We start from the raw sequence: 12,392 nt of genomic DNA, 5'->3' as shown, positions 1-12,392 counted from the left end.
GTGAGGTACAGTGTGTAGACGTGTTTTAATGTACCAAATGAATCAGAATTATGCATTCCCTTCTCTTGAAAAAAAGCAAGTTTCTTTTCAAACAGTGTCGTGTCCTCCATTTCTTTTTTTTTGCGCACATTCTCTTCCCTGTACATGGAAGTCATTACAGAGATTTCAGCTTTCAGAACATCTGCATCAAGAGTGTATGTCTGACATACGTCTGTCACACTTTTTTCTGAAGGGCTATCTGAGGTTACAACATCAGCAAGACACTGGAGGATATGAAAATCGTTTTCAGAAAAGCGCCCCTCAAGCTGTTGTATGAGTGTGTCCAGTGTTCTATACCTCATTTGGCTCCTCTGGGTCTGGGCCTGGGGTAACAACAGTTGAGTCTGGAGTGGGGCTTGCTTGCTGTGGAGGAACCGGGGCCTCGGTCTCCGGCAACGGCGAGCCTTCCACAGTGATGTCGGTGGCTGGATCACTGCTGCTGCAAGCTCCGTCCACCTCCTCTGGTTCACGTTCATTAGCATTACTGTCAGTGTCGAGTGAACCCGTGTTCACATTTCCTGATGATGAATTATCGGTTGTGGCACTGGGTTTGCTCTTTTTTATAAAGAATTGGTCAATTGTCTTTGTATTTATAGTTCGTTTCGCCATTATTGCTGCTCTGCTGCTGTATCCATATTGTTTTAGGCGGGCGGAAACAGATAAGGAAATCACGGAATTGTGGGTCATCATATCAGAGAGTCACACAGCCGGCCAGCACAGGTGTCAATCTCACAGCCCACCCACAGTGCCTGCCAAGTCTGCCAACAGCGCCGCCAACAGCGCCGCACATTTTACAAATCACGATCACTGTTTTATTTAATAATTATAAAATAAAGTTACATTACAAAAAAAAAAAAAAAAAATCAAAATGGCCGCCTGGCGGCCAGGGGGTGCACGTGCACCCTAGGACACCCCTTAAAATCGCCTATGCCGGAGTCAATGGCTGTCTGTCTGACTGTCTGTACAGGAAGTGATGTCACATGACATACTTTTTATGCCCATATATGAGTCATTCTGTACCACATCTCCATGTTTAGGCCAAACAGGTTTGCTCCATTTCTCCATGTATAGGTCCAAATGACCTCGCCCTAAAGGGCGAGGTCGCGCCAATTCTTGACCATCTGGCCAACCACAGCGTTTCTCTGACGATTCTAGTTGTTGTCATTCTGGGGGGAGTTTGTTCATGTTTTTGTGAGGGTATCAACCCTAGGAGACACGGGGAGAACATGCAAACTCCACACAGAAAGGCCCTATCGCTCACACCCTAGGTTGGGTTGGCGATAGGGCCTTTCTGTGTGGAGTTTGCCTAAACATGGAGATGTGGTACAGAAGGACTCATATATGGGCATAAAAAGTATGTCATGTGACATCACTTCCTGTACAGACAGTCAGACAGACAGCCATTGACTCCGACCTAACAATAGCTACTGTCTATGACGGTAGTTCCATATGACATATTGGACTAGACTATCTCCATATATAGTGTTATCCACACCTCCACGTTAGGACTCATATATGGGCATAAAAAGTATGTCATGTGACATCACTTCCTGTACAGACAGTCAGCCATTGACTCCGGATTAACAATGGCTACTGTCTATGACGGTAGTCCCATATGACATATTGGACTAGACTATCTCCATAGTGTTATCCACATCTCCATGTTTAGACAGCCAATGACTCCGGCCTAACAATGGCTACTTTCTATGACGGTAGTCCCATATGACATGATGGACTGGACTATCTCCATATATAGTGTTATCCACATTTCGTGTAGCCGCCCTGTACAGGAAGTGATGTCACAACTCGCTGACATCACACTGACATCACAGAGGATACGGACGGTCACGAGGATACGGAAGGAAGGAAGGACACTCAAGTGACACGGTTCTTCAGAGTATATGCGACCTTCGGTCGCAATTATGAAAAGAAAATTGTATGCAGATAGAGGCCATTCTTTTTCTTTATTAATGTTTTTGTCATATCGTGGTATATACACGAGAGAGTAAGCATGCGTGTCTTTCAGTCAGTAGGAGCGAGATCATTTAGCGACCTACAACTGGGTTGCAACCCAGTCGGTAGTTTTCACCGACTGGGTCGCTAAATCCACCGACTGGGTTGCTAAATCTACCGACTGGGTTGCTAAATCTACCGACTGGGTCGCTAAATCACCGACTGGGTTGCTAAATCTACCGACTGGTCGCTAATACCGACCAGGTCGCTAAATCTACCGACTGGGTTGCTAAATCACCGACTGGGTTGCTAAATCTACCGACTGGGTTGCTAAATCACCGACTGGGTTGCTAAATCTACCAACTGGGTTGCTAAATCACCGACTGGGTTGCTAAATCTACCGACTGGGTCGCTAAATCTACCGACTGGGTCGCTAAATCAACCGACTGGGTCGCTAAATCACCGACCGGGTCGCTAAATCTACCGACTGGGTTGCTAAATCACCGACTGGGTTGCTAAATCTACCGACTGGGTTGCTAAATCACCGACTGGGCTGCTAAATCTACCGACTGGGTCGCTAAATCTACCGACTGGGTCGCTAAATCACCGACTGGGTCGCTAAATCTACCGACTGGGTCGCTAAATCACCGACTGGGTCGCTAAATCACCGACTGGGTCGCTAAATCTACCGACTGGGTCGCTAAATCTACCGACTGGGTCGCTAAATCACCGACTGGGTTGCTAAATCTACCGACTGGGTCGCTAAATCTACCGACAGTTAGGGTTAGGGTTAGGGTTAGGGTTAGGGTTTGGGTTAGGGTTAGGGTTTGGGTTTGGGTTAGGGTTAGGGTTAGTAGCCCGGTCGGTGGATAAGCGACCCTGTCGGTAGATTTAGCGCGACCCAGTCGGTAGATTTAGCGACCCAGTCGGTAGATTTAGTGACCCAGTCGGTAAATTTAGCGACCCAGTCGGTAGATTTAGCGACCCAGTCGGTAAATTAAGCGACCCAGTCGGTAGATTTAGCGACCCAGTCGGTAGATTTAGCGACCCAGTCGGTAGATTTAGCAACCCAGTCGGTAAATTTAGCAACCCAGTCGGTAGATTTAGCGACCCAGTCGGTAAATTTAGCGACCCAGTCGGTAGATTTAGCAACCCAGTCGGTAGATTTAGCAACCCAGTCGGTAGATTTAGCAACCCAGTCGGTGAAAACTACCGACTGGGTTGCAACCCAGTTGTAGGTCGCTAAATGATCTCGCCCTCTCTCTTCAGTTGCACAAACTCGTGCTGTCCCCAGGGCTATACAGCCACCAGGCTCACAGTGTCCCAGACAACAATATTTAAGTGCTTCAGAAAAGACAAATCACCTCCACATCAAGGTTGTATGTGTATAAAAAGCTTTGTATTGTGGCTTTGCAACAAAGCTACACCTTGAATATACTGACAGTGATTTATTTTCTGAAGCAAGCCTCTAGTGGCAGAATAAATTGGAAACACATACACGAAAAGTTCAAGTAATCCCATGATTCTAAAGGCCTGCCTTAAATGAACCCTGTGCACCGAATTTCTAAATGAAATATTCATGCATAGTGGGGAATATGAATTATCTTTAGTTTTTTTCTTTATTACCTTTTTGCATTTAACTTTACTTGTCAGGCTGGAGCCTTGCTTTGTTTATTTCAACAGTCTGTTGTCCTTGTGTGTCCTTTTTTCCTAAGTGCCACCATTGATTCTCAGAGGAAAGTATTCCTGGCTTCAAACGGCACTCTAGCCAAAAGTATCAGTTCCATGGTTTATGGCTTATGTAATTTATCCATATTGGATGAGAGGGTTTTCTTTACTGTTTCTGTTATTGCTTCTCAGCAGTCAGGTACGAGACACACACAGGCGGGCTGAAATACTTCTCTATACAGTATATAGTCTATGTTATAAACAACAACTATTATGTTGATCTTTATTTTGGGAACCCCCCACCACCAACACCACCACCTAATTCCTTCCCAGATCATTAATGTGACTCAGAACATTTATTGATGTGGGTTCATAAGTCTCTTATCGTGTTATTTAATTACTGTATTTTTGTCCCTTCCATTCTGGAGATCTGGAGCTCGGAGTCAAGTCTGTGACATGTTGCACAGATTTGTTGCACTGGAGCATCATTAGAGCAGAGACACAATAAATTGGAACATTGTTGCAATACATTGATAAATACGTCTTGACAAGGGTATCTTCTGTCCTGTCTGAAAACCCTTTTTTTGGCAGCAGAAAAGTGCATATGCATGCTCTCAACAAACAATGGTTGTGCTTTACATCATTGCTGGCAAGGTAAAGATCAGACAGATGGTTTGAGGAAACATTGTGGAAAGTAAACATACTCAATTTATTTGCACTTGAAATAAAAGTTTGCACAAAAAACAAAACACGTTTATGCATGGTTATGCAAATAGAGGCATTAACATAATCAATCAGCATAGTTGATTGATTATGTCACTGAATTGCAGCAGCCCTAGATCATGCAGCAAATTATTGGATTTCAATGTCAAAACATTTTATCTAAATTGCTATGAGGTTGAGACAATATTGGACACAGGCAGGGATGATTTTGGTTTGGAATAAACCTTAAAGCTGCAATAAGTCTTGTGTTCTTACTGGCATTTGAACCTGGGTCTCCCACGTTGGAAACCAAATATCTATCTACAGCTGAGCAAGACAGAAGTGGAGATATTAGGCTCATGAACTTCAGGGAGCACTACTTATGTCCAAACAGTAGTTCTCCTACGTCTAAATATCTCAGTTGAAGAGTATGGAGATAACCTCCAGCCACGTAGATGTATAATGTTGTATAACATACTCTTCTTCTACACAGATTGGTTAAAATAATGTTTCATTCTCTCAAGTCAAGTTCAGCTTGTTGTTAGTGTTTTCTCTTGCACATTTCTACAGTATATTTAGACTGAGGACGATACTTTAGCTCTAGATCAATGTTTGTCATAGAAGCTGATATTTTCTATTCCCTTTGACTTTTTCCTACAAAATCTAAGCTCCCATTTCAAACTTCATGTTCTGTGATGTCTTTCACCATGTCCTTATTTCAGCACTGTGCCTTTTTACGGTCTCCTTTCTTCTCTTGTCTGTCTGTATCTGTCTTGTCACCAGAACTACCTTCTTATTTAGTACTGTTTTCGACTAACCTAGTTTCTCTTTCCTCCTTTCTTTTTCTATGCATCCAGTGCTCGCTATGGGAGCCCCAAACGACAGCTGCAATTTTACAGGTACCTGTCTGTCTGTCTGCCTGTCTGTCTCTCTATCTGTCTGTCTATCTGACTATCTCTCGTGTCTCTTTGTGAGTCTGACACATGCCCTCTTATTGTGGAGCCCCTGCCACAGTTTTCAACACTTGGACAATCAGATAAATCATATCATATCCCACTCATTGCTACACAGTTTTGTCTTTGTTTTATTCTCAGCACAATTCATTTGTTTTAGCTTTATACTTGACCTGTTTCACTTAATAATACTTGTATAACCTTGCTGTGGCGACTGGCTGTTCTGTCATTGAGGACTCTACATCCATTAGTAAGCCTCTGCAACACAGATGACATAACCTCTACTATTTAGCTGGCCAAACATGATAGGTGTATTGTTGGATCTGGTTGCAAAATTTCTCACAAAACCTTTCTACAATCTACAATTACGGTAGGATTGAAATAGGTTGTTTGTATTCTAATATCTGGCACCCAATACATCACCGTTTGTCCTCTGCCAGTTAGTCTTCATACATATTATAACGATAATGTAATGAACCGGATATTATATTGATGTCGTATTGCACTTTTGTAAATAAGGATGCAGCTCAATGTGCTGTACATAAGAATAGAACAGATTAAAACAGTGAAGTTTTAAACTGTTCTACAGCAAAGTCCTGTACAACACAGTGCAAACGAATAAATAAAGGAGCATTACTTTAAAAATGAAAAGATAATTGTTCAATACAATAGAATAAAAGCTAGATTGAAGAGATTGCTTTTCTACCTTATTTATTGAGCGGTAATGTATTTCATAGATTAGGGGCATAATTATGCAGCATCACCATTTCTCTTACGGTTTTGATTGTAACCTCTAATAATCCAGCGGCAGAGATCCTGAGTGTTGTTAGTTAGTCAGTGTGGTAGGCTGGTCCAAGCCCATATAGTTTAGTTTAGTTGAGTTTAGTTTAGTTTAGTTTAGTTTATTAGTTTATTTAGGATCCCCATTGGTCTACACCATAGTGGAGATTATTCTTCCTGGGGTCCAGGCATAAAAAATCACACCGGTGTGAACTGAGCGGTGGTCGTGTGTGTGTGTGTGTCTGGCCGGCCCTCCCTTAACATGTGTGGTCACAAAAGGTACTGTAGGCTACATACAGACACGCACGCACACACACACACACACACGGACGCATACACACACGGCCAAGTATAGGAGACGGTGTAACCACCGCTCAAAAACATCACAATACAAGACATTGATAAAATGTGGTACAGCATTAATTCATAGAGTCTTTCTGCTAGGCCTTGGGCCTATTGCAACTCCCAGGTGCCCAGGATGGACTCTGCAAGGCAGGGGCGTCCTTCCCTGAGCCAGGCATAAGCCTGACCGCATACCAAGTGCTTTACTAACAAGTAGACTGAAGGACTCATATGCTTTTTGAAATACGGTCAAAACGCTTTTTTGTGAGTTCATTAAGTTGACTTTCACTTGGAACCAAATTTGTGACTGGAAAGCCTACATCGCTGATTCTCAGCGTGCGGTATGTGGAATCAGGGTCCTTGAGGGGGGTCCAAGGTGTCCCCCCCAGATAAGTGATTGGTAGTTACAGTAGGACCCAGAGCCTTACTGTATGTGTCTGTAACTCAGACAATGTACAAATGGAACCAAACAGACGTGAAATTAAGAAGGTTGAGATCTACACAATTATACTTTCTTCATTCATCATAAAAGCTTTGTTGTCCCATGGCATGGAGTGTGACTCCATCCATCTTGTAGTTTTAGACAGCCAGGCCATTAGCTAAGTAGTTAAGGTAGAGTCTGAGACGTGCTCTATCATAAGAGTGAGGTACTTCGTTGTGCCACAGTAGGTGCCCTGTCTTCCTGCTGCTTCAGACCAGGATCATGTTTTATGAGCTTGGATGATGCTTTATTCTGCTGATGGGGTATAAAATGCCCTGACGACAGGGATGTACGGTACCTACTGTATAATGAGTTCTTTATCGGATTTTTATCTTGGCGCCTTGCACTTTTCTGTCCTTTTAAAGTGCAAACCGTCTCACTAAGCTGCTCCTCTGGTCTTCTAGGCGAGAGGGGGGATCAATAAGACCCATCCCTCGCTCTCTGTCTGTCTGTCACTTTTAAAAGCTTGACAGGCAAGTGCTGGGAAAAGAAGTATAGCCGTTTTCAATTAAGACAATTAAGCCTAATTTATATTTAGTATTTACTGCGTTTTTAGCTTACAATATTATTTGTTGTGGAGCGACAGACACCATCATGTGACGAAGCATAAACTAGGATTACGTCGGTGTAGTACTGCATAGTGTTTTCCCTTGGATGGAGTGTGCCCTGCAGGGTTGCATCTGCAGTAACGTTACTGTGTGATACTCACCTGAAGTTCCAGCCTCCAGGACTGTTTTCCCTTCGGCGAATCATAATCGTGAATCCTCAATCTTGCTTCATTGTTGACATCTACCCGGTGCTTGTTGTTATTATAATCGTTTTGGGGACATTATCAGGTAAGTTTCCTGGTTATATGTGTAATCACAGGTGTGTGAATTGAACTGGATATGAAGTGTTCATCATATCACAAAATAATAAACGTTAGTTTCTAAAGTGATAAGATAAGAGAACCCTCTCCGCTGCTAGGTGCATAGAATGCAGGGGAAACACTGCTCCACAACCGTATGGCTTTACAGTACATGTTGTTTACTCTTACTGGAACGCAAAGGCACGGTTCTCCCTGGTATGATCAGTACACTACTTGGTAAGTTAGCTGCTGCTTTATCTTGTGTACTTTAACCAAGAGCTCCACCTAAAATTAGTCTGTATCATGTAAGGATGCAAGGCTATTTTCCTAAATGCTCTCACTCTCAGATGGCTTTTTGTCCTGTGGCATACTGTATGGATTATTATCAGGCTGCAGTATATGATTCCATACTCAAAAAAAGCTTTTAGTGCAGTGCATTTAGTGCATTTCCGGCTTTGCCCGTCAAACTGTTTTACACTTCTAGGGGGCTGAAAGCTTTCCTGATGGTGGTGGTTACTGACCCTTGAACACTTCATCATCTTTCATGTACTTATGTCACTGTCAAGTGTAAAAAAAAGAAGAAAGAGAAAAAAGAAAGCATATATAGGCTAAAAATGTGAGTGCTTGATTTAATGTGTGACTGGTGAATTCGGCTAAAATATATTATATATGATGATTATGATGATTATTATTATTATTGGGGGGCGGGGGGTTCTGGGCCTGTAATTGACATTAAACAGAGAGAGGGCAGGGGAGTGACACTCAGCATACAGTCCCAGCTGGCAAGTAGCGCGGACGTAATGCGCCATTAGGCTTGAAGCTGGTTATAAAGATACCAAGGATATGTCAGTGATATCACTGTCATGTGACCGACTCAACTTTCTTCCACTGTGTTTTTGTACAATCGGACAGGCTGGGAACCTCTGGTCTATATGATACGAGTACTTCAATACTGTTTTGTCTTCTCAGTAGTACATATAAGTACATGTAATCGGAGACCTCCCTGATGCTTGTGTCATGCTTGGAAACACACGAAGGGTCCTATTATACGACGGGCGCTAAATGGTGCTAGGTGCAGCGTAATTATCACTGCTGATTACAACCAACAGAGTTTTAATTTTCACGGCCAGCGCCCACATTGTATAATTACTTACTTATAAGTAATTAATTGGTGGTGTTGATCTTAATATGAGGTGTGGTCTGGCACTTTGCTATCTTCAGCTGGGAACCCACCAAAACAAGTGTCACTCAAACGCTTTATTGTGCACAGAGGTGTGTGGGCAACTGTTCTAGCCAAACCTGGCCACAGTTGGACGTCTGGTCATGTTTCAGCTAGAATACGGAAAAACTTAATTTTTTTACATATGCGACTGGAGTGACTGCATTTATTTACATGGAGCGGGGGAAAAAACAGCATCTCTGCGCTTGTGTGCCTGGGTTTCAAGCATTAGGGACAGTCCGCAAAGTCCAAGCCCTAAGCTGAAACCCATTGCAGTGATAGTCCAGATATTTCCTTATCCTTACTATTTAGGGGGCACATTAATATGTGCATTAATATACAAACCTACGTGGGCAGGTCCTCAATGCCTGTAGATTACATGCAATCAGTATCCAATTTGCCATGCTGTTTTACCATGATGTACAGTACTTTGCATCTAGCTCTCAAAGGGGCTGGGTGACAACGCTCTGGTCTAAATTTATGTTGTGCCCAAAAACACCCATGACTAATTCATTGATTAACTGCAATCCCTTTGCATTGTGCGCCTTGCTTTGCACCGAGATAATTTCCTATTTAATTGTATACTGTGCCATGGATTGTCTAAATAAGAACCATCTGTCATTGTCATTTGGCAATGAACACAACCAAACTAAAAATATGACTCAAATATCACCTTGTTACCAACCGATTCAAGTAACATATAGTAGGTACACACTAGGCTATACTGGGCGCGTGGTGATTTTCCGATGGCCTTAAAGTCCGAGAGACTTAAAGTCCGAAAGGCTGTTCAATTTAGTAGCCTATGAGAGCGGAGACACACACACGGGGGGAGAGAAAGAGGAGGAGAGGCGGCTGACTGAGGATGCCGAGGCTTGCAGCATGTGATGTTTAAGATGTTAAACTTGGTCACACTCACGCGAGTGAATACTTTGTTTGATGTGAAAGCATGATGGATAAAGAGCTGGATATTACCTCTTACTTGCGTGATCCAGGTTGGATCCAGTCAATTTGAAGAAATAATAATCCAGCGTTTACTTGAGGTGAGGACAATAAGAAAGCACAGGCCTACGTTTTCATTCACAACTTCTTGGCTGAAGATCTATTCTAATATGTCATGTTATAGCCTAGTTTAAACTAGGGAGCTGCTTGAAAGCTTAATTGAAATGACCTACATAATATGCAGTGAACTGGAATTATATGATTAATTATTTGGAAGCAGGTGTGTAAAGATTCTAATCTATAAACATCTCAAATAGCTTTTATACTTTTTTAATGAGATTTGGCCTTATATATTGATATGTGCTCAGATTTGGCTATTTATTTGCTGGCTTTTGGGCTAATTAATCAATTATTTTAATCATGCCAAGTTGCCAACCTCTACATGAAGGGGGGGGGGGGGGGGGGGGTTGGACCTCTCTCTCTCTGGGACATCGGATTCGGATCTCCGTGCCGTCGGACTTTCAGGCCGTCGGAATATCGAGATTTTGCCGGCTATACTGTGTATGGCTGTCTGCAGTCTGTAATGGAGCTGCTCTGTTACCTGATATGAGTAGTTGATTAAAATAAATGTATTTAATACATTAATTTTATGAATTAATCCTCCAAAGTTAATTCACACATTTTTACTGCCCTAATTATAATTTGTGCTGCATACCTACATATGTTGGACACTGTAGCAGTCTGGTGCCATATGTGACAAATAAAGTATTTGAGTATGAATCTGGAATGTTACTGAATCACCAGAGTCACAATATATAGTATGTACTGGCCTATGGCCTACTGCATGGTATATAGGGTTTACAGAGGTGTTCTCCCTTCCATCTTCTGCTGTCATCACCGTCTGGTTTCAGTTCAGAGTTGCATAGAGACATCACATCAGACATCACAATATCCTTTGTGTCATGTCATATGTTGACATTTAGCAGTAGTATGACTACTACCGTAGCCAGACCCTGCTGGCACATGATGACAACAACTACTCTATAAACAACTAGGAGAAAAAGAAACGCTCAACACCTGGTGTAAATAAGACCGTATGAGTACAAGGTGCTATAACTTGACGAGAAAGGTGCTATAACTTGACGAGATGAAAAGAAAAAATACTCTTTTTTTTTTTCATTTCATTTTTAAACAGTATGTAATCAACATCAACAAATATATAAAAGTATAAATAAAATACCAATACAAATATACATAAGAAAAACAAAAACAAAAGAAAACGGCAGTCGAGCTAAGCTAATCGGACAACACCCCTTCAATTCTTAGATATACATTAGTAGTGATCGTTTAAATCGTAATGCATACGTAATTGAAATATGTATTTACTGTATGAAATGCTAGCATTGTACCCAGCATTGTCTGGGTTAAATAGGCTCAACATGCAGTATTTTTGTTTACATGTTCAGCCATGTTTACACAGAAGTGAATACAATTGACATTATATATTGATTGATTGATTGATTGATTTGACTTCTTTATTAGTCAGAATCTTGGTCTCTATACTGCCTCCCCCTGGTCAGCTGGGGCACCTGATGGAGGGGAAAGGAACTCGTTGGAATAATGTGTTCCTTCCACGTGCTACGTCCTACTGGGGAAACTCATCCCCATCAGGTGATAAGAAGTGGTGTGCTCACTCCTCATGCATTGAAGGAGCTCAGTTCCGCCCAGGGCTCTCCCCAGGTTGGTAGAGGGAGACTGGTAGAGTAGCACCCAAGCTTACAGGCAATTGGCACTGGGTGAAAAATGGGTTACTTGCTAGTACTACTCATACAGTATATGCGCACTGCTACTGTTGCTGTGGTTTACACTACATGCTGGGCCTAGTCTGAAGTACACTGGCTGTGGCTTGGTGGTAAGAATGGACTTGAACATGCTTAGTGGTTAGTCTTTCTCCCTGTGTGTGTGTGTGTGTGTGTGTGTGTGTGTGTGTGTGTGTGTGTGTGTGTGTGTGTGTGTGTGTGTGTGTGTGTGTGTGTGTGTGTGTGTGTGTGTGCGTGCGCGCGTGCTTGTGTGCGTACGCGTGTGCATACGCAACATTCAGGTCCTCATTATCGTTGGGCGTCTGAGCATTGTTTCCTGTGGAACAACAATCAGGGGCTTTTAGTGCAAGAGCTTTTGGTGAATAATTCAGGGCTGATATTATTTGCTGCGGTTTGCAGAAACAAGCCGGTGCACTAAACTAAATGACATAAATGGATTCCTTCCATGGGATCTAACAGGGAGGGCAGGGAGGTGGTGGTGTACAGTACAGTATGTGGGGGGAGAAAGGCATGGGGGGAGGGGGGTGTAAATGGATGCACTTTCTCATTCACTTACTGGTTTAGACATTTCCTAGTAAGACACTCCCAGTTTGGGTGGACCCGGTAGCACTGTTGGCTGCAGTGTGTTTATAAGACGCAGCCTTGAAAC

General features: G+C 42.6%; 1 protein-coding gene across 3 annotated transcripts in view; it reads left to right on the top strand.

Annotated features, from left to right (window-relative positions):
- kcnab2a (potassium voltage-gated channel subfamily A regulatory beta subunit 2a) overlaps positions 1-12,392 on the top strand; it is a gene marked incomplete at its 5' end in the record, with an annotated part of 158,047 nt that overhangs the window by 67,205 nt on the left and 78,450 nt on the right. For 2 of the 3 annotated variants that reach the window (XM_080727820.1, XM_080727819.1), the window contains one exon: positions 5,220-5,261. The exons of the other annotated variant lie outside the window; for it this stretch is intronic. In XM_080727820.1, coding sequence (XP_080583946.1) covers positions 5,220-5,261 — 42 coding nt within the window. The remainder of the gene's footprint in view (positions 1-5,219; positions 5,262-12,392) is intronic. 3 annotated transcript variants of the gene reach the window in all.

The sequence above is a fragment of the Nannobrachium achirus genome (genome assembly GCF_963921795.1).
Source record: "Nannobrachium achirus genome assembly, chromosome: 6".
NCBI classification, from domain to species: domain Eukaryota; kingdom Metazoa; phylum Chordata; class Actinopteri; order Myctophiformes; family Myctophidae; genus Nannobrachium; species Nannobrachium achirus.
Note: the sequence above shows the minus strand (reverse complement) of the source record. Positions and strands in the feature narration are given on the sequence as shown.